General features: G+C 54.5%; 2 protein-coding genes across 3 annotated transcripts; one reads left to right on the forward strand and one right to left on the reverse strand.

Moving 5' to 3' along the window:
* The first annotated feature begins 701 nt into the window (after positions 1 to 701).
* PTGIR (prostaglandin I2 receptor) lies at positions 702 to 4,990 on the forward strand. Its single transcript, XM_025424567.3, has 2 exons — positions 702 to 1,738; positions 2,739 to 4,990. Exons 1-2 carry the CDS (start codon positions 971 to 973, stop codon positions 3,123 to 3,125), a joined length of 1,155 nt encoding a protein of 384 aa, XP_025280352.3. The 5' UTR covers positions 702 to 970; the 3' UTR covers positions 3,126 to 4,990.
* A 5,269-nt stretch (positions 4,991 to 10,259) lies between these two features.
* On the reverse strand, positions 10,260 to 19,655 carry CALM3 (calmodulin 3). 2 transcript variants are annotated; one of them, XM_025424568.3, is made up of 6 exons: positions 19,483 to 19,655; positions 15,067 to 15,097; positions 12,702 to 12,845; positions 12,427 to 12,533; positions 12,073 to 12,208; positions 10,260 to 11,956 (listed from the first exon to the last, which is right to left on the reverse strand). In XM_025424568.3, the coding sequence occupies exons 1-6, from the start codon at positions 19,483 to 19,485 to the stop codon at positions 11,928 to 11,930; spliced, it is 450 nt and encodes a 149-aa protein (XP_025280353.1). In that variant the 5' UTR covers positions 19,486 to 19,655; the 3' UTR covers positions 10,260 to 11,927. The 2 variants fall into 2 exon arrangements, with proteins under 2 accessions (XP_025280353.1, XP_025280354.1); XM_025424569.3 differs by lacking the exon at positions 19,483 to 19,655 and adding an exon at positions 19,258 to 19,350.
* Between the last annotated feature and the right edge of the window lie 6,992 nt (positions 19,656 to 26,647).

Here is a 26,647-nt window from a genome sequence, read left to right on the forward strand (position 1 = left end):
CATTTTTTCCCTCTAGCTTGGCCACCTCCTGCCCCAGCCTTCTGGAAGGACTGAATTGTGTTGGGGGGAACAGAAATCTCAGTAGTGCTTGTAAAACACTCCATCCGGGAGGAATTTCCTGGTCATTTCTCAATCCCTGGGCAATGTCCTAACCCCGGGGCCTGGAGCCCGGAATAGATCTCACAGGCCATCCCCAGACAGCTTCTCGGACTGGTCAGCCGTGCCCCTCAGGTCTCATCCTGGTGTGCTCCAGAGCGGGATGACTCAGTGATCCCCATGTGGGGCCACTGGGAGAGACCTACATGTGGGGAAGTGGCAGGTGGCTCAGGGATGGGACTGTGAGAGGAAGCAGGGAGGGGAGGCAGAGGCGAGACTGGGCTGCACTGGGCTGGGGAGCCGGAGGGAGTGAGCAGGCCAGGGAAGTGGGGAGGGAGCCCCGGGGGAGGGGGGCAGCTCTGGAGCTGGCAGGGGGAGGGAAGGCGGGGCAGCCGGAGGAAATGAAAAAGCCGGGGCGAGCGGGCTAGATGAGAAGGAGGGAGGGCGGGGGAGGGAAGGAGGCTGAGAGGCTGACACAGCGCGGAGAGCAGCTCGGCCAGCAGAGCGGAGAGCAGGGGACAGAGCAGGGGACGGGACAGAAGGCAGAGGTGCGGTGAGGAGGGGGTGGAGGGGTGCTGGGGAGTGAGAGGGCGAGGCAGAGGGGGAGACGGGGTGGACAAGGAGGGGAGAAGTGCAGAACTAGGGAACTAGGGCGAGGGAAGGACGAAGGAGAGAGGGAGAGAGGGAGAGAGAGGAGACAGACAGCCGGACAGCAGGCCGGAGAACTGGAGGGGGTGTGACCATGGGGAGGGCGGTGGGCGTCTGAGTGGGCCTCAGGGGCAGCCCGGCTCCCGGCTCCCACCCCCCGCTCGCCCCCCCCACCCCGGGGCCCCTCTAGTCCAGCGGGCACCCCACCCGGAGGCAGGGGGTGCGGATGGCGGACTCTTGCAGGAACCTGACCTACGTGCGGGACTCGGTAGGCCCGGCCACCAGCACCCTGATGTTCGTGGCGGGCGTGGTGGGCAACGGGCTGGCACTGGGCATCCTGGGGGCGCGGCGCCGGTCACGCCCCTCGGCCTTCGCCGTGCTGGTCACCGGGCTGGCGGTCACCGACCTGCTGGGCACTTGCTTCCTGAGCCCGGCCGTGTTCGTGGCCTACGCCCGCAACAGCTCGCTGCTGGGCCTGGCCCGGGGCCGGCCCGCCTTGTGCGACGCCTTCGCCTTCGCCATGACCTTCTTCGGCCTGGCCTCCACGCTCATCCTCTTTGCCATGGCCGTGGAGCGCTGCCTGGCGCTCAGCCACCCCTACCTGTACGCCCAGCTGGACGGGCCGCGCTGCGCCCGCCTGGCCCTGCCTGCCGTCTACGCCTTCTGCACCCTCTTCTGCTCGCTGCCCCTGCTGGGCCTGGGCCAGCACCAGCAGTACTGCCCGGGCAGCTGGTGCTTCATCCGCATGCGCTCCGCCGAGCCGGCCGCCTGCGCCTTCTCGCTGGCCTACGCCAGCCTCGTGGCCCTGCTGGTGGCCGCCATCGTCCTGTGCAACAGCTCCGTCACCCTGAGCCTCTGCCGCATGTACCGCCAGCAGAGGCGCCACCAGGGTTCGCTGGTCCCGGGCCCCCGGGCAGGAGAGGACGAGGTGGACCATCTGATCCTGCTGGCCCTCATGACGGGCATCATGGCCGTGTGCTCCCTGCCGCTCACGGTGAGTCCCCTGCGGCTGCGGCGGGTGGGGGCCGCGCCTATCTCCCGGATGGGGACGCTGAGGCCTGAAGAGGTCAGAGGCTCTGTCCACCATCAGACAGCCCCCGACTTTCTGGGCAAGTCTCTCCCCATTTGCTTCTGGCCCATTTGACTCCTCCTGACCCCTGGGTCTCCCCACCTTTTCTACCTCTCGCTACCCCAGCAACACGCCCCAGCCTTCCCCTACCCCTGTAACCATGATAAGATCCACCATTCATTGAGCGCTTGTTGTGTGTCCACCCTCTGCCCTGCGGTTTTACAAATTCTCTCTCACGTGATCTTTAAATGACCTTAGGCACCCATTCTGCAAGCACCAGCAAGGAATGGAACGAAGTTCCTGTCCTGTCGCTATTTTCACAGATGAAGGGTGATGGGTCTTACTGAGCCAGGCCTGGTCCAAAGGCTTCTCTGGCTCTAGAGTCTGATTTCCCCATCACTTCCCACCCCAGCCCCACCCCGCCTCTGCCTGGGACTCGCCTGGCCTTGCCCCTTGCCTGCAGAGCTCCTGCCTGCCTCCCAGGAACTGGAGTGGGTTGGTCGCCTGGTCCCCGGTACTGTGGCACCTACCTGGTCATCCCCACCCCCAACCCCCGCCCTGTATTTTGGGCCTCAGCTTCTCTTTTTGTAAAATGCAAGGGCTGCTCCTCAAAGCTTTGGGGGGCATTAGAGATGACTCACAGACTGGAAATGTGGAGAGACACCCAGCCGTAGCCCCAGGACTTACCCACATGACCTCTGCTCCGTCCCTCCAGGCTGGTGGTTTCCTGGGGCTTTCTCTCCCTCTGCTCCCCGGACGCATCTCTTACTTTTCATCTCATCTTTATTTCCTTCCCCTTTTGAACGGGACCCTCCCTCATTCCTGCCAGTAATCAAGTGCAAGGAGGGGAGCGAGGGTTGGGGTGTATGTGGGGTGGGGGCAGAGGACTCAAGGGAACCCCTGGATATGCCCACCCTGCCCCCAGATCCGAGGCTTCACGCAGGCCATCTCCCCGGACAGCAGTGAGATGGGGGACCTCCTTGCCTTCCGATTCAACGCCTTCAACCCCATCCTGGACCCCTGGGTCTTCATCCTCTTCCGCAAGGCTGTCTTCCAGAAGCTCCGGCTCTGGCTCTGCTGCCCGGGCCCCAGGCCTACCCTCGGTGACTCGCAGACAACCCTCTCCAGGCTTGCCTCGGGCAGGAAGGACTCAAGGCCTCCCGCTGCTCTCGGGGGGACGGAGGGGAGCTGGGTACCTTTGTCAGTCTGGGGCGAGGGGCAGGGGGCACCCTTGCCCCAGGCACAGCGATCGGTCAGCACTGTGGGAGCATCATCCAAGGTGGGGTCTGCAGCAGCCTGCTCCCTCTGCTGACATCGGCTGCCCATCATCTCCTGTCCTGTCTTCTGGGTGCAGGAGCCAGATGCTCAGGGGCATGGCTGGTGGAGGACGAACGGAGATGAGTCCCGGAGTCCTTGCCTGCCAGGATCTTTACCCCCTGAATGAGGGGCCAGGGGGCGATCAGCTGCTATTTCCTTATTTCTCCTCTTTCAGGACAGGCTCTGGGAGAAGAGGGCGGGACAGAGGGAACATTTATCCTGGATCCCAAAAAGAACGGTTCTCTCAAAATAACCAGGGCCCCGGCCGGCCCAGTCTGGCCCTCGCTTGCCCATCCATCTCACTGTCTAAATATTTAGAAGGCAGAAAAGTTCCCAGAAGCTTCTGTGCACTCAGGTCTGCTCTAGTCCGGGTTCTGGCTCTGACCCGCACTCATTCAGGGTGCCTGGCTGCCTACCCCAAGCCCCCAGGGGACAGCCCTGACCTCTCCCAGGCCACTCCGAAAGTGGCCTCCTGGGAGCCAGAGATTCTTGGACAAGCTCCCTGACTCCCTTCACTTCTGATTTCCCATCAGACTTGGAAGCCCTGGCCCCCCAGGGGGAGGGCAGATGAAGGAGAGACTGCTACGTTGTAGGTGGCACTGCTGGACATGTGCCGGGGAATCTGCATAGCTCGGTGGGCGGCAAGATGTGGACCGTGGGGACCCAGGTGTAGGGGGAGATGGAGTGGCCGCGTCCAGGCCTCCCAAAGGCATGGGAGTTACGGATCCCAGGGACCACCTGGGAACACAGCCCTAAGTCCTGAGCCTGTCCCTGGATGAGTAGCTGTCGCTTGGTTACAAAGCCTGACCTCAACCACCTATGTTGTCCGAGCCCTCACAAAAATTTCATTTATTTATTCAACAGCTGGTAGGCACTGACTCTGCAGGTGCTGGAGACACAGACCAGTCTCTGCCCCACCCTCCTGGACTCCGCAGAGGTGATTTCCAGCCTTGGGGACTCTGGGTGCCATCCTCTGCCCTCAGAGAGGCCTAGGATTAGCAGTGCTCTGAGAGTGAGCTGACTGGCAGGAAAGGAAGTGGTGTTTAGGGGATACGGGAAAGCCCATCCTCTCCACCCCCAGCCCCACCTAGTTCCCCTTCACACTTGCTCTAGGGTTAAAAGCACGGGATCCAGTGTTAAAAGGGTAAATGTACACCCTGGAACAGGCAGGGTAGGGAGGCCTCTGTAGAGATGACAGCAGCTAACATCAGTGAGTCCTCCGCCCTGCTCGTATGGAGACTTTCCACAGAAACTAGAATCAAGGTCCAGAGAGGGTAATCGCCAGCCCTCAGTCACACAGCAGTCTATAGGTGAAGCTGAACGTTCTGTCTCCAGAAGCCTGCTCACTTGTTTGGCTAGTGGCTTTGGCTCTTTGTGCCTTGGCTTCCTTTTGTGCAGAGTGGCGATCATAATCTAGAATTCAGTTTATAGGGTTGTGTGGGGTTATTAACTGATTCCCTCTGATAAGCAGCTGAGTAGAGGGCCTGCCTGGAATAAATATCACAAGAAATGTTACTGTTACTGCCATCCTGTCTTTGCTATTGTTATCTGTGGCTAGCTGGGCGAAGGTGGGCTGGAGAAAAAAAAGCGACATTTTGCTACCTTGTTTTTTCAACCACTATGATCAAATCATATTACAGCACAAGAGGGTGTCTGGGAGAGTCAAAAATAGTCAAGATGATTGAGTTAGTTGGTACTGGTTTCCTTTTGGGGTAATGCAAATGTTCTGGAACTCGATAGTGCTCAGTGTTGTATCACATTATGGATATACTAAGTATCTCTGAATTATACACGTTTAAATGGTTAATTTTATGTTATGGGTATTTTGCCACAATAAAAAAATATGTAACCCTAAAAAAATTTAAGGGTGTTTAGAATTTTTTTGACATTTTTGACATTTATGACTCTTGCCAGGGTGACATATTGGTTGAATTTAGTAATAAAAAATAAGCTGACCTGTACAAAAAACAAACAGGGCAAGTGGAGTCTGGCCTTTGTCAGCAAACCTGGCCCGGCCTCAGTGGGAATCCATCCAGAGGGACTCTCCCCCAGCCCCAAGGGTAGTGGAAAAGGATGGGTGGGCGGAGGGATCCCAGAGGGACCTTTTGGGTGGGAGGCATGAGAAAGGGAGCCTGCCTGCCTGTCCAGGCAGGACCCCCAAGGGGGCGCTCTCCTCCGCCGTTTGTGCTGTCCCAGCAAGTGGGTCAGTCTGTCTATCTCGCCTCTTAGGGCTCGCTAAATTATGGCAGCACAGGGCTGGGCATTCCAGCCCACCCCATCCAAGCCTGGGGTGGGTGCTATTATCATTCCCATTTTGCAGATTTGGATGAAGGGGAAGTGAGGATTCAGTATGGAAGCTTGCTCTTTCTTCCTTTCTTTCTTTTCTTTCCTTCTTTCTTTCTTTCTTTTTAAAATTTTTATTTTATTTATTCATAGAGACAGAGAGAGAGAGAGAGAGGGAGGGAGGGAGAGGCAGAGACACAGGCAGAGGGAGAAGCAGGCTCCATGCAGGGAGCCTGATATGGGACTCGATCCAGGGCCTCCAGGATCACGCCCTGGGCTGAAGGAGGTGCTAAACCGCTGCGCCACTGGGGCTGCCCTTTTTCTTTTTTCTTTCTTTCTTTCTTTCTTTCTTTCTTTCTTTCTTTCTTCTTTCTTTCTTTCTTTCTTTCTTTCTTCTTTCTTTCTTTCTTCTTTCTTTCTTTCTTCTTTCTTTCTTCTTTTTCTTTCCTTCCTTCAAGATTTTTATTTATTTATTTGAGGGAGAGAGAGCAAGCAAGTACAGAGGGAGAGGAAGAAGATGACTCTCCACTGAGCAGGGAGCCCGATGTGGGGCTGGATCCCAGGACCCTGGGATCATGACCTGGGTCGAAGGCAGATGCTTAACCCACTGAGCCACTCAGAGGCGCCCCACAAGCTGGTTTTCCGCTGGCTGTGACCCACCAGGCCTGACATCTCAAGAATCCGTCCACCCTCTGCATCCCGCTGTATCATCGCAGACTCTCACCACCTCTGGCCTGGATGTGTACACTATCTTCCAGGTCAGAGGCTCTCAAGCGTTTCCTGCCCCATCTATCTGCCTGCAGCCCCTCCGGGAGGATTTAGAAACTCCTCTCCTAGCTGGTGTCCTGACCCCTGACTGTCTTCCCTGCTCGCTTCCGGAGCCTGATCCAAGTGGTCACTCCCCTGCTTGCCAAACTGGGAGCTGCCCCACCGCCTGGAGGCCGAGGCCAGCTCCCTCGCTCTCTGCTCAGCCACAGCAGACAGCCGAGGGCTCTCTCAGGGCCTGTGCATGACCTGTCGGGCTTCCACCTCTTTGGTCATTGAGCCCATCCCTCTTGGAGCAGTGTTTCCCCTTCTTTTGTCAAAAGCGTGCCCTAGCTTTCCAGGTCCCACTTAAACTATTCCTTCTCCTTTAGTTTTCCTTTTTTTAAATTTATTTATTTATTTGTTATTTATGATAGTAGGCAGAGGGAGAAGCAGGCTCCATGCACCGGGAGCCCGACGTGGGATTCGATCCCAGGTCTCCAGGACCGCGCCCCGGGCCAAAGGCAGGCGCCAAACCGCTGCGCCACCCAGGGATCCCTAGTTTTCCTTTAAAGATTATATTTTTAGGTAATTGCTATGCCCAACGTGGGGCTCGAACTCACAACCCTGAGATCAAGGCGCCTGACCCACTGATTGAGCCAGCTGGGTGCCCCTATTCCTTCTCCTTAAAGACTTATTCACTTATCTCAGGCACTTTGGAGCTCCATGGTGGTGCTCCCTGCAGCCTGCCCTGGCACAGACATTTGCTCACTCAGCAGGCTCTTATTGACGCTGGGGACATGGCGGTGACACACACAGCCCTGGCCCTGCTCTCCTGGGTTTCACAGTCCAGAATGGGCAGAGCTGAGAGGGGACACCTGAAAGGGGAGAGCTTCTTGGAGAAGGGGATGGCTGAGCTGGACTTGAGGACGGAGGGGTGCTCCCGTGTGCTCACAGTTCTGCCTCCGGCCTCTTAGCCTCTTGTTCATTTCATTAACTCCACAGAGTCCCTGGAATCTGCTCAGGGCCCTGGGCTGCTCTGTGCCTGCTGGGGATACAGCGGTGATTGACACTGCCTTGGCCCTATCTCACTCACATTCCAGCGGGATGACAACTTAATAATCACAGAACTAAATATTCCAGTAAGCAGAAAAAAAGACAGATTTGTGAGCCAGGATGAGCGCTGAGAGAGCATAGCCCAGGGGGCCTGCCCGGTGTGGCGGAGCATCAGGAAGCCCCTGTTCATTTATAACTTCATTCTATTCATTTTGGACTTCCTAGAACTGGGCCTGGCCCACAGATGGGACTCCAGCACGGGCACACACACACACACACACACACACACACACACTCTCTCTGTGTCTCTGGCGCATTCCCAGGAGTGGCAGCTCTCCGGGCCTTCTGTACTCATTGCCCCACCTGCTGGCCACACTGGGAGTGGCATTTAGAAGTGGTCCCTACTCTGGGGAAAGTGAGGGGCCCTGGGTGTGCACCTCCCGCTGTGCCCCTGGGCTAGTCACCCGCTAAGGAGAGGTGTGAGCTGGTCTATTGGACCCGAGAGCCAGAACTGGATGTGATTCCCACTCTCAGCCTCCTGCCCTGGGCTGGAGTCAGCCCTCTCAGGGCCTGCCCCATGTCCATTAAAAGCTCAGAGTGCCATCTATGCATCTTTGATTAATAAAGAACGGGAAAGAGAAGTCATGATTATTTAATAAAGCAGCCTATCTGGGAGTAAAAGTCTTTCAAAACATAGGGCCCAAGGGGGGGAAATAATGATAGGTGGTAGAGCAGTGCAGGCAATGTGAGGCAGCAGTTGAAAGCATGGGTGTTTGGGATCCAAATGATCTGGGGTTTTGAGACTCAGCTCAGCCACTTCCAAGAAGTGTGGTGCAAGAGGCTTTATTTGCCCGGGGCTTCCAGTTCTTTAGTGTCAGATCTTGATCATTACTCCATGCCTATGAGCACCCTCCATGGGGGTTGCATCCTGTTAGGATTCAATCTGGCCTGCGTGCCAGTCAAATGCAGTAGGTCTAGAAAGTGGTTGGCACAAGCCTCCAAAGTGGGTATTTTTATGATCTTCCTCTAACAGTGTCATTATTATTCCCCATTTTGCAGACGGGCAAACTGAGGCCCAAAGAAGTAAAGTCACCACCCCAAGGTCAAAGTAGGAAGTGGCAGAAGCAGACCTTGAAGTTTAGGGAGTGCACAGACTCGCTGGAGCAAGTGCTCACATTGGGCTTGGAGCCCAATTCTGTGGGTCACCGAGACTTGTTTCTCTCAACTGTGAGACTAGAATTTTCCACAGGTGTCCTGGCAGCCAGGAGGGCAGCTCCCATCTTATACTTTACCACTGTGACCCCAGACTCAGCCTAGGCTTCCTGCTGGCTCTGGCTTGCCTGAAGTCAGTTTTAAAATTACTATTTAAAAAATAAAATAAAATAAAAAAATAAAAGGACTATTTAGGAGCACCTGGGGGGCTCAGTGGTTGAGCGTCTGCCTTTGGCTCAGGTCATAATCCCAGGGTTCTGGGATTGAGTACCGCATCAAACTCCCTGCATGGAGCCTGCTTCTCTCTCTGCCTATGTCTCCGCCTCTCTCTCCGTGTCTCTCATGAATAAATAAAATCTTAAAAAAAAAATACAACTACTCTGAAGGCAGGAAGCTGAGAGCATGGGTTTACTTGGGTTCAAACTCCAGCTCTGCCATTTGAGGCTTGCCTCAATAGCCTTGGAATAATCTCTTCACTCTTCCAGGCCTCTGTTTCCTAGTCTGGATTCACGCCTCCAGCCCAAATGGTTTCCTGCAGGATTCCCCCAGATGGAGGCAGAGCTGAGAAGAGAGTCTGCGGAGTAAATGGCCGGCACTTGCTGGACCCCAGGCCTAGTTCCTGTGGGCTCCCTCAGGCCTCAGCTAGCCCCGGTGCTACCACTCCCATTTTATGGACAGGGTCATCTGCCTGAGGTCACGGAGGCAGCCAGGCATGCCAGGCCCACAGCTCTCGTCCCTACGCTCTACTTCTGCTATACCAACTGAGAGGTGAGCCACAATCAGCTGGCAGAAAAAGGGGACAGAGGAGCTGGGGTTCCGGAAAAATGGTCTGCTGCTCCGGACTTCCCCACCCACAGAACTGGACTCAGCAACTGGCCCACACCAGGAAGATCCAGCCTGGGCCTAGGTCTCCACCTCAAGGAAGAGCCCTGGGGATGGGCTTCTCAGCCCTTCTAAGGCCAGGTGAAGATGAGTCAAAGCAAGGTTGTTATTTTTATTCCACTGGATTTGGGCTCTGATTCCCTCCTGCCTAGCCCCTGTGGTGGTCGGGGTACAGGTCACAAGTTAGATGGTGTCCGTTAACTGTTCGTTCACTGCACCCCTGAACAGCAAGCAGGTGGGATGTGCAGTTGGGGGCAGGGCGCCTATATTTTGGGGAAAGCCCCTAAGGATTCTGTTTAATGCCTCCACTACAGAACCACTGGACCCCAGGTCTTTCTTCTTCACCACCTCACTTGTGGCAAGGAAGTTAAGGGGCTTTTTGTTTCAAATCTCCTTGTCTCGTGCCCTCATAGGGAGTTGACTAAAGCTCTGTGAGCTTGGGACCGTCTGGCGTGTGGGCCGCTTGACTGACACTGACTCATTCAGTGAATGTCACCCCTTCCCCAGAGCACCCTGAGAATCCCCCACCTGGTCTCACCCCCAGGAGCTGCTTCTTTGCTGTTCCCTTGGGTGACTCCTCCTCCCCTCAACTATAGGAGTGCTCGGCCTTCAGGTCTTGGCACAATGGGCTGCTCTCGTGGCCCTGGACTGGCCCCAGGCCTGGCCAGTCCTCATTATGCACTCATTCAAGTGACTGGCACCTGGGCTGGGACTGGTCTTCCAGGGGCACCCCCTCTTAACTACGGCAAGCACCAAAACTGATTGGCTGCATCGCCAATCAGTACCATGCCCTCAGTGACCATGAAACCTGGCTGGGGTCACAAGTCCTCTCGGCTGCCATGGCAAGGAAAAGGCTCTTGAGTGAGCATGGAGGACAGGCTCATCCAGGGCAGGGCTGAAGGGCCCATGCAGGGAGCAGGCCCAGAAACAGAGACAAGAGGGAAGACCCATGTCAGGTAGTCACTGTATTTTATTGGAAAACATTGATATATATTTTTCTTCACAGCTTGAACTGAACACAATATTGCCCGGTTTAAAAAAAAAAAAAAAGAAAACCAAAAAACCAAAAAACCAAAACCAAAACCGAAACACTCCGATAATGTCCACAGCCTCACACCTACCTGCCCTTACCCTCAGCTCTTAGCTAGGTCTCCCACTACGCCCGTCCCTCCCCTCCCTTCCCCCATAGGCTGGGTGCCAGAGGGCGGATGAGGAGATTCTCAAAGCTGGGCAAGTCTCAGGAAAAGCCACTTGCACAACCTGGGTTCGGGGGTGGGGAGGGCAAGATGAAATGAACAGAAAAAGGAAAAGAAAAATCCAGACGACCGAACTGCCCACATTGACTTACTTGTCCCAGAGGCGAAAACCAGAAGCAAGGTCACGGATCATGCTCTCCGCTGGGGGAGTGTGGGGGGCAGGCAGGTGGGCGCGGGGAGAGAGGGCACAGAGACAGCACAGGTGTTAAGGAGCCAACCAAATCACCACGGAGAAGCAGGAGGGGCCAGCTGACCAGGGAGCAGAGCTGTCCTTGGCCGCCACCCCCCGGGCAGCTAGCCCTCTAGACTGTTTTATTGCAGGTTATGTTCTCTCCAGAGCATGGTGGGGCTCATCTGCCCTCTCCCCACCCTTCAGCTAGCCCGGTATGGTTTCTTGACAGGATTAGTTTCAAGGGGCATAAAGAAAAAAATAACCAAAGGGTAACCTGTACATGACAAAGCAACATCCCCACATCTGTTCCAACAGGGGACCTTCGTGCGGGTGGGCAGGTGCATCACGGCGGAGCGGCATGGGACGTTAGCACCAGGTATTTACAGAACAGCTGGAAATCGCTTTTAGAAACATGGGCAGGTATAATTTGCAGTGGCCAGCTGAGCAGCCCCCACCCAGCCCAACCTCAGGAAGTCAATCGAATGGTTTCAGAATAGCAGCCAATGGGATAGGAGTGTTGTTCACTCTATCTGTCCCCTTCTGTGAGTCAGCCCCCTCAAGTGGTAGAAAGAATGCCAACTTCTAAGACTCCCTTGCCCCTCGACCCAGTCCTGGACCATATCCAGTCAACACCACAACTCCTCAATCCCCCCCCACCCCCCAGTCCTTCTGGAATGCCTCTCTCGGCACCCTTGCCCCAAGAGGCTGCTGGGATATGCACACAGAATCACAGGGCTGGTTGCATGCAACAGCAGAAGGCATGCTCTTCTGCCTGGGCGAGGCCTCATCCCCTCCCTAGCAGGTCCTGGGACAGGGCTGGCAGCCACCCCAGCACCCAAAATAAGATGACACACGAAAGGAAACAAATCAAAACAGGAGAGCCACCCGGGCTGGAGGAGGGCAGAGGCTCCCCTAAGGGGAATGGGGCTTCATCTTATGAATGCATCAGGCCTTGGAAGATGTGAATGGAAGGGGCGAGGGCAAAAGGAAGAGATGAGGGGCATGGGAGGAGACTTAGGAGGGAGAAAGAGCAATCATGCAGCTTGGGACAAATCTTTTGTTGCTTTATCAGATTCTCAGTCAATCAACTGGTGTTTGCTAGAACCGGGGAACGCAGGGGAGTGTTGAAGAGAGAGCGCGCGCGCGAGAAGAGAGATCACGAGAATGGGCATCACCAGCTGCCCAGGGGCCTTCACTTGGCAGTCATCATCTGTACAAACTCTGTGAAGCGAAACGAGAGAAGAGCAGGTCAGCGGGGCAGGCAGGCCGAGCCAGCAGCGCCCCTGACACGAGGGACCTGGGGCTCTCACCGGAGACGGGGCCTGGGGGCTGCTCACCTTCATAATTGACCTGGCCGTCTCCATCGATGTCAGCCTCTCTGATCATCTCATCCACCTCCTCATCGGTCAGCTTCTCACCCAGGTTCGTCATTACATGACGCAGTTCAGCAGCGCTGATGTAGCCGTTGCCATCCTGGGTGCGGGGACAGAGGAAGACTCTGAGCCTGAGGCTCTGTCCGGAGGAGGGGACCTCCTGAGGTTGTGGGGCAAGTTGGCAGTGGAGCTGGCACAGGGACCTGGGCCTCGTGGGAAGTGGTGACTCAGCGGCTCTGGTCATGCTGGGCACCTGGGACCGCAGCTGTCCCATCCCTCGCTGGAGCCTCAGAGCCAGTCTGGCAAAGGACTGCTTACCTTGTCGAAGACACGGAAGGCCTCTCGGATCTCCTCCTCACTGTCTGTATCCTTCATCTTTCTGGCCATCATGGTCAGGAACTCCGGGAAGTCAATGGTCCCATTTCCTAGAAGGCGGGGAAGGGAGTTGGGAATGCTTGAGGCCTGGGCCCTGGGAGATCACCCTGGAGCCCTGGCACAGGAGATCTGGGCTCATCCATCGCCCCAAGGGGGGCTCCCAGTGGCTGCGAGGAGTGACGGAGAATGAGGTTGCCCACCCACTCCGTGGGGCTCACCATCTGCATCCACCTCATTGATCATGTCCTGGAGCTCTGCTTCAGTGGGGTTCTGTCCCAGGGATCTCATCACTGTCCCCAACTCCTTGGTGGTGATAGTGCCATCTCCGTCCTTGTCAAAGAGGGAGAAGGCCTCCTTGAACTCTGGAGTAAGAGAGAAAATGATGCAGAGGTCAAGGGCCACAGGGAAAGCCCTGTGCAAGAAGGCAGACAGAGTCCTTCCTGAAGAAGCCAGAACAAGACTCCCCAGTCCTAGCCCCTCACATCGGTGCTCGGGACAGACTCCTTCTTCTGTCAACACTTATTAAGCACCTACTTTGTGTCAAGTAAAGCTACCTGTTCAGCCAACCTTGCTCGGTGAGGACCGAGGGGAAGCAGGCTGACAGCTGTCCTCAGATAATTCTACATTTTTTGTTGATCCCTGGCATTTATGTCACGATGTGGACAACAGCCAAGAGAAATCTCTACCTGCAGTATGCTAGCCCAGGTCAACTGGCTGGGAAGGGTTAAGAGGAGGCTGCACAATGCCTTCGGCGGGGGCCATGTCCCTCCTGGCTGCTACTACTAGCCCAGTTCCCTGAGAGCCCAAGCCACTGGCTTCCAGAAGAGAGGAGCTGAGCGGCCAGTGTGTGGTGGGGCGTAGGGGTGGGAGATAGCAGAGCCTGGGGTAGGTGGGGGGGATGGAGGGAGAGGGGACGGCTGCCAGGCCAGGATGAAGAGCTAGTGGTGCTGAGTGGGCAGACCACAGCTGGGGACGCATCAGGAGCGGGGAGGAGAAGCACGTGGCTGTGGCCCTCCCACTGGGCCCATTTTGGCACCTGGTGCTCCCTCCCCCCCAAAACCCTCAGAGAACAGATGCCTGGCAGCCTATTCCCAGAGAGTGTGGGCTGGGGGTGAGGTGGTGGACAGTTTGCTAATGGGGACGGGGTGGAGAGCGTAGTGTGTGTTTGTGTCACATAAGGGCAGAGTTGGGGCGTGGGTGGCAGGTGCAGCAGGAGACACACACACAGCCGAGAAGCTATGTCCCCGAGCCTCTGGGCCATGGGGAGATGGGGAGACAAGTCTCCTTGGGGATGCTAGCAACTCCCTGGGCTGGGGCCCTGTTGTTCTCGTGGCGGGCAGGGCATGGGTCACAGGGATACCGAGCTCATGATCACTGAAAATGAGGCAGTTCTCCGCTTTCCTTGGTGGGTTTCCACAGTCACTGGGGGCCAAAGTTTAGAAATTTAAAGTGTGACTGGGGGGGGGGGGCGGGGGGCGGGGGGCGGTGGAGGAAAGGAGAGAAGGCAAGTCCCCTCCTGCCTCCTCCCTGATATGGGGCATTTGATACTCATCGTGGAGCCTGTCAGACCTGACAGCAAAGCTGGGGTTGGGGTAGCTGCTAGGACCCAGGGCCCCATCTGCGAGTCCTCTCTCCTGTTTGTTTTATGCTGGCCCGTGGATCTGGAGATACCCCAAGATCTGGGTTCTATCCTCAGCAGCTCCAAATCTTGAGAGAGGAATACCGAGAAAGCCCATTCAGTCACACAGTTGGCCTTTCTGGGGCTAAGGGGCCAGGTGGCTACAAAAATGACCTAGGTGCAAGTTCAGGATTTTTTTAGTTTACTGGGGGATACAGAACAATTCCTGTGTTTGACCAACAAAAATTTACAGGGTGCCTACTATACATTCTGGGCACTGAAGATACAGCAGGGACCAGCAAAAACCAAGCCCTGACTCAAGGAGCTCAAGACAGCATGTGAAGACACAAAATCATTCCAGAGAGTGAGAAAGGCTACAAAGGAGATACAGAGTGACGGGACAGAGCCTGGGAGTCAGGAAAGGCCTCTTCAAGGTGACATCTGACTGGAGGCCCAGAGGATGAGGAGGAGCTGGGGAGAGTCACTGCTGGCAGAGAAAAGTGACTGTAAGCACGTGCAAAGGGGAGTGCAAAGCACAGGCAAGTGCAGAGGTGGTAGTGACAAGCCATCTCCTGGGTGGCTCTGAAAGTGGGACAGGAGCTCAGCAGCCCCACAGGGAGGCTCACCTTCAGAGCCCAGCTGGCAGAAGCTGGGACAGAGCTGCATTCACCCTGCAGCCACTGATTCATAAAAGGCCCCCAGATAACCCACGGCCAGGAGAGGAACAGAGTTCTGGCATCTGGGAAATGCCTGTCTTAGGACCATGGGGGTTTTTGGTGTGAGTGGGGTGCAATGTGTTCTTATCCACAGTTCCCAACATTCTAAGCACAGGGCACAGCATTAAGTGGTGGAGGGGGCACACGTGCTCATCTGTCAGCTGCTACTCCCGGCCGGAGTTAAGATTTGCCTGGGGATGCAGAGGCCTTCCCAAGCAGGGCGGAGAGGAGTAGGATAGGCAGGCTCACCTGCAATCTGCTCCTCAGTCAGCTGGTCAGCCTGGAAAAGCAAGAAGGAGAGAGTCAGTCACTGGGCTAGCCAGCCGTGGTCAGTACATCCTGCAGGCTCAGCCCAGCCCCCCTGCTGGTAAGGCCAGTTTCACATAGCATCCCATGCACCTGGGCAAAGGAGGTGCAGGCCAGAGTCAGGGTCTGAAGGAGAGCCAGGTTCTGGGATAAAGTCTGGTGATTCAGGAAGCTTGGGAACTAAAATGGGCTGGCAACCCAGGCTTGCCTGACACGAGGGTGATTCAGTTGCCCAGACCCAAGGGCTTCCAATCCCAACCCAGTACTTTGGAGCCACAGTGGGTGGGGAGACATCCTGCTCCAGTCCCAAACCAGCTGTGCTGGCACAGCACGGGTTCGCGTCTCAGTGTCAACGCTGCCACCAGGAGCCCCAGAGGCTGAGTGAAGGGAGCAGTTGCCCTAGAGGCCTAATCGAGCAGCTCTAGAAGGCTCCAAACTGAAACAGGCCAGTCCTTGGGTAGGACAGAGGGAAGATGTCTGGGGCTCTTTGCTAGTTTCTGTGTCATCTATTTGGAGGCACCAGGTCCAGGCAACAGTGGATGCAACTGGCAAAAATTCTCCTAACCAGCAGCTCTGAATGCTCCAATTCAAAGAACCCTGGTCAGGCCAGAGGCAGCCATGGGGTACTCTTCTGTTTCTTTTGGGCTGGAAGGGCCAATGTTGGGGAGAGGGCTGCAGCAGGCAGCAGCAATGGCCCATGGCCCAATGGCTGCAAAGGCTGTAGGACTGAAGTGAGGTTCCCTGGGTGCCGCTGCAGTTTTTAACCCTGTACAGCCCTGGCCACTCCGGGGACTGGCCAGTCGGTGGCAGGCAGCCGTTGCTGCATGCAGGGTTTGGGGGTGGGGTAGAGGAGAGGCAAAGACTAGCTTTTTCTGCACCGGTGTGCTGGGAATCAGCCAGGTATAGGGATCCTTTGGAGGAGCTGGGTGGGTGGGGGGGGGGGCTGAGTCCCAACGTTTAGCATTAGGCAGCAAGTACATGAATTTTCCTAGGTTTTGGTGGATGCTGCCAAGAAGGCACCACCCTGCCTGGTGCCCAGATGACCGCCTCCTCCTTTACTTCCTTCTACAGTCAGGGGAAAGGCTCTTGCCTTGAGGCTGGGAGCCCTCATAACTAGTGCAAACTATCTGCATAGTGGTTCCAGAGCTTCCATGGAAGCTAGCAATGACCCTCCCACCCCCACTCCATCCCAAATACTAAGAACTGGTCACATAAAAACTGATATAAAATGTCCTTTACCCCCCCCTTTTTTTAATCTAAGGAAAAAGGAACTTGAGCCCAAGCCCCAGAAAGGCAGAATGGGAGGGGAAATCAGTGATGATGACAGAGAGACGGATAAGGGAGGAGGGAAGAAGGAAAGTAGAGAAGGAAAAACATCACACACACATATTCTGGAAAAGTCCAAAGTCTAAAGGGAAGGTGAGGAGGCCAAATGGAGACACTTCTGCACTGCCTTCAAAAAAGACTTGGGGCTGCTGGGTTCTAAATGCCAATCCGTCGGCTTCAGCCGGGGAGCCCCCTGCTCTGGCCACTTCCCTTGGCTCCCATGGACAGGGCGGCCTGCTCCTGACACCCGAGGAAGCTGCTGGGGGGAAAGTGAGAAGATGGGATGGGCTTCTGGTTACCAAGGCCAGGCCATCATGCCAGGGGAGAGGGAAGAGAGACCCAGAGTAACGGTCTGGGGAGAAGGGCTGCCATTCCATCTGCTTCTTTCTCATTCTCTTCCCCTGGCCTAGAATGGAAGAGGCTAGCCCAATCAGGGGCCTGCCCACCCCTACCACACCACTCCGAAAGAAGCCCACTGCTTCCCACCTCTGGGCAGCACGTTAGGGGCTGGACAAGCCGGCCCACATGTCCAGGAGTGGCTCTGAAGGTCTGTGTCTGCCATTCCCCGCCGACAGGCACAGATGCGGTCTGCCACGCTGAGTTACAGGGCTGCTGCAAATAGGCGTGGCTCTGCCTAGGGAGCCCGTCAGACACTCTCCCTGCCGGTTAGGAGACCCTCTCCCCTGGCGTGGTGCAGGAAAGGTCCCAGCTCCAAGCTACAGATCTCAAGGCATGGCTGCTGCTCACAGAACTGATCACCCCAGGAACTACCATCACTGGGGACCCCTTCTCAGGATTTCTTCTCTTTCCAAATCTGAAGATTTTTCAGCTTTCATAAAAATTGTCTCCAAAATAACCCAGCTGGGCTACTGCTTCCTTATCCCTCATCTTAGGCTCCAGCAAGGGGCCGGACAAGAAAAAAAAACCCTGGGGTGGGGGAGGGAAGAGGGTATTATTTCTCGGCCCTGACCCAGCCCCCAGCCAATGCCAGAGAGCAGTGTTAGATGAGATCAGAAACCAAGGCCAGGGCCCCTCACCCGGGCCAAGGAGGAGCCACAGAGCTCAGGGCCAAAGTCCAAGTCCGGTTCGCAGTGACTTGTCCCACCCATACCTTGCTGATTACAAATGGGAAGAGAAACTAACTGGGGCCAAAGCTCAGGTCCTATTTGTGAAGTGGGGGAGGGGGGGTCACCTGGCCCCTGCCAGGACTTCAGGGCCCCCTGAGTGAGATTCTGCTGGGGGAAAATGGGGTAGCGGCAAGAGGAGCCACCAGGTCTGTGTCAGCAAGTATGAGATCTGATACACAGCAGCGGCTGCTTGTTCTCCCCAGCCTTGCCAGGGAGGATGGCTGCGCACGGTTCCGAAGCTGAGCCTGGGGGGGCTGTGGGTGTTGTGGGTGGCAGGGAGCAGGAAAGAACTAGGCTGCTGGTTTTCTCTCAAAGCTCCAGCTGTGTGAATTAACAGAAGCACTCAGTGAGGGCCCTGAACAGAACAAGTGGCCCTCAGGCAGATGAAGGGGTACCTTTGGAGGTCCTCTCTGTTCAAGCTCTGCAGCCCCCACCCTGAGGCCACAGGAACAGGCGTCCGATTGTCACCGACGCCACACTGTACTGCACTGTCATTTGGCACAAGTGAGGAGATGCAGAACACTGCACGGGGCTGGAAACCACAAGAAAAGCAGCACTCCTGTTTGGAAAAAGCCGCTCTCTTGGTCTGAAAGGGGCAGCAAGGGAGTGAGATTCAAGGCTTAAAAGGCTGGCTCATTTGATGCATCCCAAACTTTGATCCCCCCACCCCCCATTTCATGCGGCTTCAGTGCGCAATAGGGGCCTCGACAACTCCGCCCACCTGCTCCCACTGCTGGGGTGCCTCCTGCCCAGCCCCATTCTTCCTGGGGAAGGGGGACCATATGGCCACTCCCTTCGGCCTCTGCAGCCCACTCCCCATCTAGACTGAACAGTCTTTGTCCTAGCCTTTCCCTGGAGACTTCCAGGGAGCTGCCCACATCCACCTCCAAATGTAGGCCCACCTTGGCTGCCATTCATTTTCTCCAACAACCACCCCCCCTCCTTCCACTTCACCTCCCACCACCCAAGCCAGTGAGTCCTCTCCTACCCCTACCTTCTCAAGGACCCAACACCACACTCAGTCCCAGCCCTCTCCCACGAAAACCAACCTCCCTAGTTCAACAGCCTCAACCCTACTAGTAACCTCAGAACCTTTTCTGGCTGCCCCCCAAATCAACCACGAGGCCTCCTGTTCCCCCACCACTGGCGAACACCAGTCTCGCCCTTCCCTCTTAACCACCTCCCCGACCCCAATCCTTTTCAGTCCCTGCAGGCTTCCAGAGCATCTTCTAACCTCCACTGCCACCCACCCCGGGCTTTTCCTCCCAGAGCTTGCACCTCACCCTCCTCCTCCTTCCTCTGCAATGCTGGTCTTTCTGAGAACCACCCCCCTCCTCTCCAGGGTCTGATCTGCAGAAGTCGCCCCCATCCCTGCCCCTCTCCCCACCCAGGTCCAGCTACACGCGGCGCCCTCTGGGGAGCTCCCCGGCAGCCTGGCCTCCCTCGGATCCCCATTCCCCGCATCCTTTTAGGACCCAAAGTCTTCATTAGGGCTCGAATACCCCCTTCCCCGGCCAGTGCTTCCAATCTCGCCTCTCAAGGGGTGCAAACACCGCACCTCAGAGACCGAACGCCCCACCCTGTGTCCAAAAGCCCTTTCTGAGGGTCCCGATGCCCCATCCTGGCTTCAGATGCCCCCTCTGAGAGCTCGCGTGCCCATTTTGGGGTCTGGACACCCCACCTGGTAGTAAAAGTCGCTTTTGAAGCCCCTAACCCTCTTCTGGGATCCAAACGTCCCGCTCTGGGTTCGAACGCCTTGCCCTCCGACTGGGGGGCCGCGAGGGGTCCGGGGGCGCTCGCCGGGGCCGCGACACCCCCACGCCGGGTCCGCTCGCCCTCTCGGGAGTCCTGCCCCGCCGTGCCCGCCTCAGAGCCCCCAGCCTGGGTGGCCCCCAGCCTCACTCACCATGGCGAGGCCGGGGTGTCCGGAGCGCGGGGATCAAGGTTCCTCCGGCGGCGGCAGCAGCTGCAGCAGCTCGAGCTCCGCCGCGCGTCCGCGCCTCCACACTCACTGCCCGCAGCGCGCGCCGCCGCCGCCGCCGCCCGCCCCAACGGTCCTTCAACGGCCGCCGCGCGCGCGCCCCGCCTCGCCCGGCCCCGCCCCGCCCTGCCCGCGTGCCGCCGCACTGCGGTCCCGCGGATCCCTCCGCGCCCCGCTGCGCACCGGCGGGCCCGCGGATCTCTCGCGCCCGCTCCACGCGGGGCTGGGCTTTGCCTCCGGCCGCGCGCGCACCCCCCCTTCCCTCCCCCCCTCCGTCCCTCCCTCCCGCGCGCGCGCGTCCCCGCCGCGGGACTACTTTCCGTCGCCGCGCGCCCCGCCCCCTGCGTCCCCTCCACTCGCCTCCCCGGCGGAGGGGCACCGCTCGGCGGCCTCGTGACGCGTCCCTGTGTGAGCCGCGCCGCTATTGGGTCCGCTCCGCGGAGGAAATGAGAGCGCGGCGCCGATTGGTCCGGCCTTCCCTGCAATGCGTCAAACTGGGGCGAGCCACTGCGTGGTGGTGGTGGGGAAGTCCGAGGTGTGTGGCTGCGAGAAGCCGTGAGGTGTAACGAGGCGAAGGGAGACGCTTTGTGGCTGTTAGAGATGCAAATATATCGTCTCGGCGGCCGGGGGGTGGTAAAAGGGCTGGCGGAAGATGCAGGAGGACTATCCGGGCTCTCCCCTCTAACAGATGGAAGATGGTGCAATCCAAAATGCTGGGGTCTGGAAGCCCCGCCCCCAACTGGGCCCTAGGAGGTGGCGGGGTCTTCAAGGTTCTGCTCCTCCAGGGAGGTTTCCACCTGTCCAGGCGGGTGTCTGCGCCCTGAGAGACTCCGCAGGTGTGCGGGACCCCTGTCCCCGCTTCACTCTCGATCAGCTCAGAGTCTGTGCAATTGTGGCCGTCACCGGACAGCCTCTGGGAACAGGGCACTCATTCATTCATTCACTCATTCATTCAAAAAGCATGAATGGGGCGCCTGCTGTATGCAGGGACCTGTATTGGGCTGGACTAGCCTGGGCTCCGGAGGCCATACTTCCCAACCATTCTCCTAGTATCTCCTAGACCCACCTGATTCTTGCACTTCTTGTTCCCAGGTTCCAGTCATGGGAAGAAAAAGAATAGGAAGGTTAGGTGAAAATTGTTTACTGGAGCTCAGAAACAAGCTTCTTTTGTTTAGAATAGGAGCTGCTGGGAACCCTGGGTGGCGCAGTGGTTTAGCACCTGCCTTTGGCCCAGGGCGCGATCCTGGAGACCCGGGATCGAATCCCACGTCGGGCTCCCGGTGCATGGAGCCTGCTTCTCCCTCTGCCTATGTCTCTGCCTCTCTCTCACTCTCTCTGTGTGACTATCATAAATAAATAAAAAGAATAGGAGCTGCCATTCCTTTAGGTGCCGGCCCCTCATCCCGCTACGGTGCGCTGAGGAATGAGCAAGTGAGTCAAGCTGAGCCAGTCCTTATGTCCCATCTGGAACAGAATGTAGGTTGAATCAATGAGAGTCTTTCCCTGGGTTTTTTGGATCTGGAGTCTGGGGCAAGAAGTCTTTTCCTTATGGGGGCATCTGGCTAGTTCAGTTGGGAGAGCATGTGACTCTTGATCTTGGGATTGTGAGTTCAAGCCCCACGTTGTGTGTAGAGATTACTTAAAATTAAAATTTTAGGGCAGCTTTAGGCCGCCTTCTGCCCAGGGCGTGATCCTGGAGACCCGGGATCGAGTCCCACCTCCGGCTCCCTGCATGGCGCCTGCTTTTCCCTTTGCCTGTGTCTCTGCCTCTCTCTCTGTCTCTCTCTCTCTCTCTCTCTCTCTCTCTCTCTCTCTCTCTGTGTCTCTCATGAATAAATAAATAAAATCTTAAAAACAAAATCTTAGGGGTGCCTGGGTGGCTCAGTTGATTAAGCATTTGCCTTCGGCTCAGGTCATGATCCTGGGGTCCTGGGATCCAGCCCAATGTAGAGCTCCCTGCTCAGCAGGAAGTCTGCTTCCTCTCCCTCTGCGCCTCCTCCCAGTTCATATTCTCTCTCTCAAATAAATAAGATCTTAAAAAAATAAAATCTTAAAAAAAAAAAGTCTTTCTTTATAGGTTGTGACGCTTTGAAGGAATAGGTCCAGAGCTATCTGTGGCTATTTTGCCATTCCTGGAGGAGAGAATAAAACTGACACCAGGGAGAAGCAAATAAGTGATGGATGGGGTGAGAGTCCTGCTGACATTTACTTCCCTGGTTCCAGTACTCTTGAGGCCAGCTGCACACCATCATGTCAGGATTTCGAGTACATGAGCTATTAAAATTTCCCCCTTATCCCAAATGAGTTTGAGTTCAATTTTTATCACTCGCATCCAAAGAATTCCAGATGGATATGAGCTGGGCTAAACTCTGTCTTGGTCATCAGCACTGGCCCTGAAACAGAAGGCCAAGGACCTCAGTCCACATTTACTGAACAAATAAGCAAAATGAAAGCAGGTTCATGCTCTCTCCTCCTTTTCTCTGACTCTCTTTCTCTTGATGCTGGATTTCTACCAGGTAGATCTTAGCTCCTGAATTGCCTGGGGTTATGATATAGTAACCACTACTAACACCTTGAGCACTTAACTCTGTTCCACGCACCATTCCAAGCACTTTGTGTGCATTAGCTCATTTAATTCTCAGTCTCTCTATGGATTTGTTACTTCCATTTTTTGACTTGATGAAACTGTTTTATTACCACAGAAATTAAATGAGAAGCCAGAGAAATATGAAGGCTTGACCAAGAACAGAACTAAAGTAGCTTGCCCGTGGCCACATAGGAGGATGTAGAATCAGGATTTGAACCCAAGCAATTTGGCTGAAAAGCCCACACTCTTAAACACTATTACACTACCAGTGGGAGAGATTGTATTTGTCTTCGATTATCCATGCTTCCTCTCTTCCAGAGTAATAGAAGCTTAGCTGGGCACATTGTCACCCCAAATAAAAACTGCATTTCCCAATCTTCCTTGCGTTTAGGGGCGGTCATCTGATTGAATTAAGACCAAAAAGGATTGTGAGCAGAAATGAGGCATGCAACTTTGGAGTATACTCTTAAAGGGAGGGCACATGCCCTCCTTCTCTCTTGCCTTCTGGTGGAGCAGCCATTGTGGGTGTTAGATGAGATACTGATAAGGGACAGCTTGGTTCTTGTCTCACAGAGTCGAAGAATGAATCTTGGGGACAGGGATCCCTGGGTGGCGCAGTGGTTTGGCGCCTGCCTTTGGCCCAGGGCGCGATCCTGGGGACCCAGGATCGAGTCCCACGTCGGGCTCCCGGTGCATGGAGCCTGCTTCTCCCTCTGCCTGTGTCTCTGCCTCTCTCTCTCACTGTGTGCCTATCATAAATGAATAATAAAAAAAAATTAAAAAAAAAATCTCGGGGACAAAGGAGAGTGAGTAAAGTGATGGAAGTTTATTAAGCAAAGATACAGAGAAAGCTCTCAGGAGTAGAGGGGTCCGAACAGGGTTGCCACTAGGGGCTTGTAGGGTTGGTCTTTTATTGAAAGCTAGCCAGAGAACCAAAATCCTTTTAACATTATCTATTGATATCACCATTGAGTAAGGACTAGTGATAACACCTTCAATGGCTTACTTCTTCTTTGGGATTCTGGTTATTCTTTGTTGGTCACAGACGACTATCCTAAAAAAGACACCCTCCCCGCCCACACCTAGGGCAGGGTGGTCTGGCTTGACCCCTTATCTCTGGTTTCCTTACACCTCAGCATTTCTGGGATCTTTGTGAGCCTGATTTCCTGGCCCCCTACCTATCTCTCCCTACCTAGCCCTTTTGTCCTTAACTCAAGACCAATGGTGAGCTGGGATCTTGATAATTTCCTGGAACAGAGCTCATCCTTCCTTTCCCACTGCCAGACTTTTATTTAAAACAGAAATAAGGGGATCCCTGGGTGGCTCAGCAGTTTGGCACCTGCCTTCCGCCCAGGGCGCGATCCTGGAGTCCCGACATGGAGCCTGCTTCTCCCTCCTCCTATGTCTCTGCCTCTTTCTCTCTCTCTGTGTCTATCATAAAATAGATAAATAAATAAATCTTAAAAAAAAAAAACCCAGAAATAAGCTTCTGTATCACTTAAACCACTGTTATTTTGGGTCACTTTGTTACAGCAGCCAAACACACAGTTGCCTCACATCTCCATGCTCCCTTGCTTACAGCGCCCCCTCCGCCCCCACCAGGTGACTGTCCTTGCTTTGGTGGAAGCTGACTCTTATGCCCACAGTGTGATTCAGGCATAAGCCACTCAGGGGGTCCTACTGTCCTGCCTCTGAACCAATCAGATAGCTCTGATTGTGTGACCTTTTTTTTTTCATATATGGCATAATTTATGTTCAATAAAATGCCACAGATCTTAAGAACTAGTTCAATGAGTTCTGACAATTGCATACACATGAGTAACCACTACTCAAGACAAACTATAGAACATTTCCATCACCCCAGAAGTTAGCTCCCTTGTGGACCTTCCCAGTCAATCCCTGTCCCCTTCAAGCAACCACTGTTCTGGCTCCTGTCATTACAGATTAATTTTGCCTTTTCTAGAGTTTTATAGAAATGGAATCATATAGCATGTAATTTTTTTTTTTTTTAATCTTGGGCTTCGGGATCCCTGGGTGGCGCAGCGGTCTGGCGCCTGCCTTTGGCCCAGGGCGCGATCCTGGAGACCCGGGATCGAATCCCACGTCGGGCTCCCGGTGCATGGAGCCTGCTTCTCCTCTGCCTGTGTCTCTGCCTCATTCTCTCTCTCTCTGTGACTATCACAAATATAAATAAAAATTAAAAAAAAAATTAATCTTGGGCTTCTTTTGCTCAATGCAATGTTTTCGAGCAAAAGTTGCATGGGAGGGCAGCCCGGGTGGCTCAGCGGTTTAGCACCACCTTCAGCCCAGGGTGTGATCCTGGAGACCTGGAATGGAGTCCCATTTCAGGCTCCCTGCATGGAGCCTGCTTCTCCCTCTGCCTGTGTCTCTGTCTCTCTCCATGTGTGTCTCTCATGAATAAATAAACAAAATCTTTAAAAAAAAAGTTGCATGGGAGATACTTAGGCTAAAATGCATATTTTTTATTATTTACTTGAAATTCAAATCCATCCAAGGATCCTGTATTTCTGTTTGATAAGTTTGGTGGTCCTAGTCTCAAAGCATCTCCTTTCCAGGCTTGGTAAATGATCTTAGTGAATTTTCCTGGCTTCCAGGCCTCAGGTTGTCTTATGCTACAGCCAGGCTAGACACTGTCTGGGTCATGGCTTCAAATCTTCTGAGCTTTAGGAATGATCAGTAGGGGTGCCTGGTGGCTCAGGTGGTTAAGCATCTGCCTTTGGCTTAGGTCATGGTCCTGGAGTCCTGGGATCAAGCCTGCATTGGGCTCCCTGCTCTGCGAAGAGCCTGCCTCTCAGTCTCCCTCTGCCCCTCCCCCTGCTTGTGCTCTCTCACCTCTCACTCTCTCATATAAACAAACGGATAAAATCTTTTAAAAAAGTAATGATAAAAAAAAAAAAAAGTAATGATCAGTAAACCAAGGGTCAACCTCATTATTATCAGGGGAAGTCAAATTAAAATCAAAACACACCAGTTCACATCCATCATCTAGGCAAATGCCATGTTAACCTTAAAACTGTCAGCTATTTTAACAGCAAAAATGGGTTTCTTTGGGAATAACACAGCATTGCTACCAGGTAGGAGCTTCAGCAAAATGGTTTTGGCACATCCTGTGAACAAAAGAGAGGACTACTCTTTTACAGAGGGAGGGGGGTTGTTATAACCTCAAAGTCCATTGGAGTAATCTGGGAGTTTGAAGTGTAGAGGCTATTCATGAGCTGAGTGTGAGCACTCTCATTGGCTGGGCTGTTGCTGGGCAGGAGAGAATCTTTCTTCCTCTCCTGGTTGCTGTTGTGAGACAAGCTTTTCTGGCTGCTGGGAATGCAAAGTACTCACTTCCTGATGAGGTCCCCAATTCGAGTGGTAGGGAGTAGGATCTCCCCCCTTCTGGCCTCTGGACCTCATTTTATTTTATTTTATTTTATTTTATTTTATTTTATTTTATTTTATTTTATTTTATTATTTTATTTTATTTTTATTTCATTTCATTTCATTTTTAATTTATTTAATATTTTATTTAAATTCAATTTGCCAACATATAGCATTACACCCAGTGCTCATCCTATCAAGTGTGGTTTCCTTTTAATGATTTTCACACTGAGGGGCAGCCCGGGTGGCTCAGCCATTTAGCGCCACCTTCGGCCCGGGGCCTGATCCTGGAAACCTGGGATGGAGTTCCACGTCGGGATCCCTGCATGGAGCCTGCTTCTCCCTCTGCCTGTGTCTCTGCCTCTCTCTCTCTCTCTCTCTGTATCTCTCTCTGTGTCTCCCATGAATGGATAAATAAAATCTTTAAAAAAAAATGATTTTCACACTGAGTCCAGTGGACCCACGCCACAAGCTGGTGATTGTGATTTCTTTGACTTCACCTCCCTGGGCTCTCCCCCTCACTCTCTCAGTTCTAGCCACACTAGCCTCTTTGCTGTTCTTTGAACACTTGTGTCTGGCTTCTCCCTCAGGGCTTTTGTATTATTTCCTCTTCTTCAGCTGTTCATCTCACAATAGCCACAGGGTATTAACTCTTCCTTAGCTTCAAGTCTTTGTTCAAAGTCTTCCTTTGTTCAAGTCTTTGACACATTCTCAGGGCTCCTGGCTGGCTCCATCAGTAGAGCATGTGACACTTAATCTCAGGATCTTGAGTCCAAACCCCACGCCCCGGGCATGGAGACTATTTAAATTTTTTTTTTTCTAGTAAATGACATGTTCTTTTTTAAAAAAGATTTTATTTATTTATTTATTTATTTATTTATTTATTTATTTATTTATTTATGACACAGAGAGGCAGAGACATAGGCAGAGGGAGAAGCAGGCTCCGTGCAGGAAGCCTAATGCGGGACAAGATCCCAGGACCCCGAGATCATGACCCGAGGCCAAGGCAGACACTCAACCACTGAGCCACCTAGGTGTTCCAAATGACATGTTCCTGGTAGTCCCATTTAATACTGTAACCCAATGCTCCCAATCCCTTTTACCTGGCTTTATGGC

The sequence above is a fragment of the Canis lupus genome, chromosome 1 (assembly GCF_003254725.2).
Source record: "Canis lupus dingo isolate Sandy chromosome 1, ASM325472v2, whole genome shotgun sequence".
Lineage (NCBI taxonomy): Eukaryota > Metazoa > Chordata > Mammalia > Carnivora > Canidae > Canis > Canis lupus.

Excerpts from the sequence above, each read along its gene's own strand:
- PTGIR (XM_025424567.3), top strand. The coding sequence starts at position 971 with ATGGCGGACTCTTGCAGGAACCTGACCTACGTGCGGGACTCGGTAGGC. Across the intron at positions 1,739-2,738 it reads TGTGCTCCCTGCCGCTCACG|ATCCGAGGCTTCACGCAGGC; the intron begins GTGAGTCCCCTG and ends CCCTGCCCCCAG.
- CALM3 (XM_025424568.3), bottom strand. Across the intron at positions 12,209-12,426 it reads CCTTCCGTGTCTTCGACAAG|GATGGCAACGGCTACATCAG; the intron begins GTAAGCAGTCCT and ends CCCCGCACCCAG. Across the intron at positions 11,957-12,072 it reads CGGCCAGGTCAATTATGAAG|AGTTTGTACAGATGATGACT; the intron begins GTGAGCAGCCCC and ends TTCGCTTCACAG.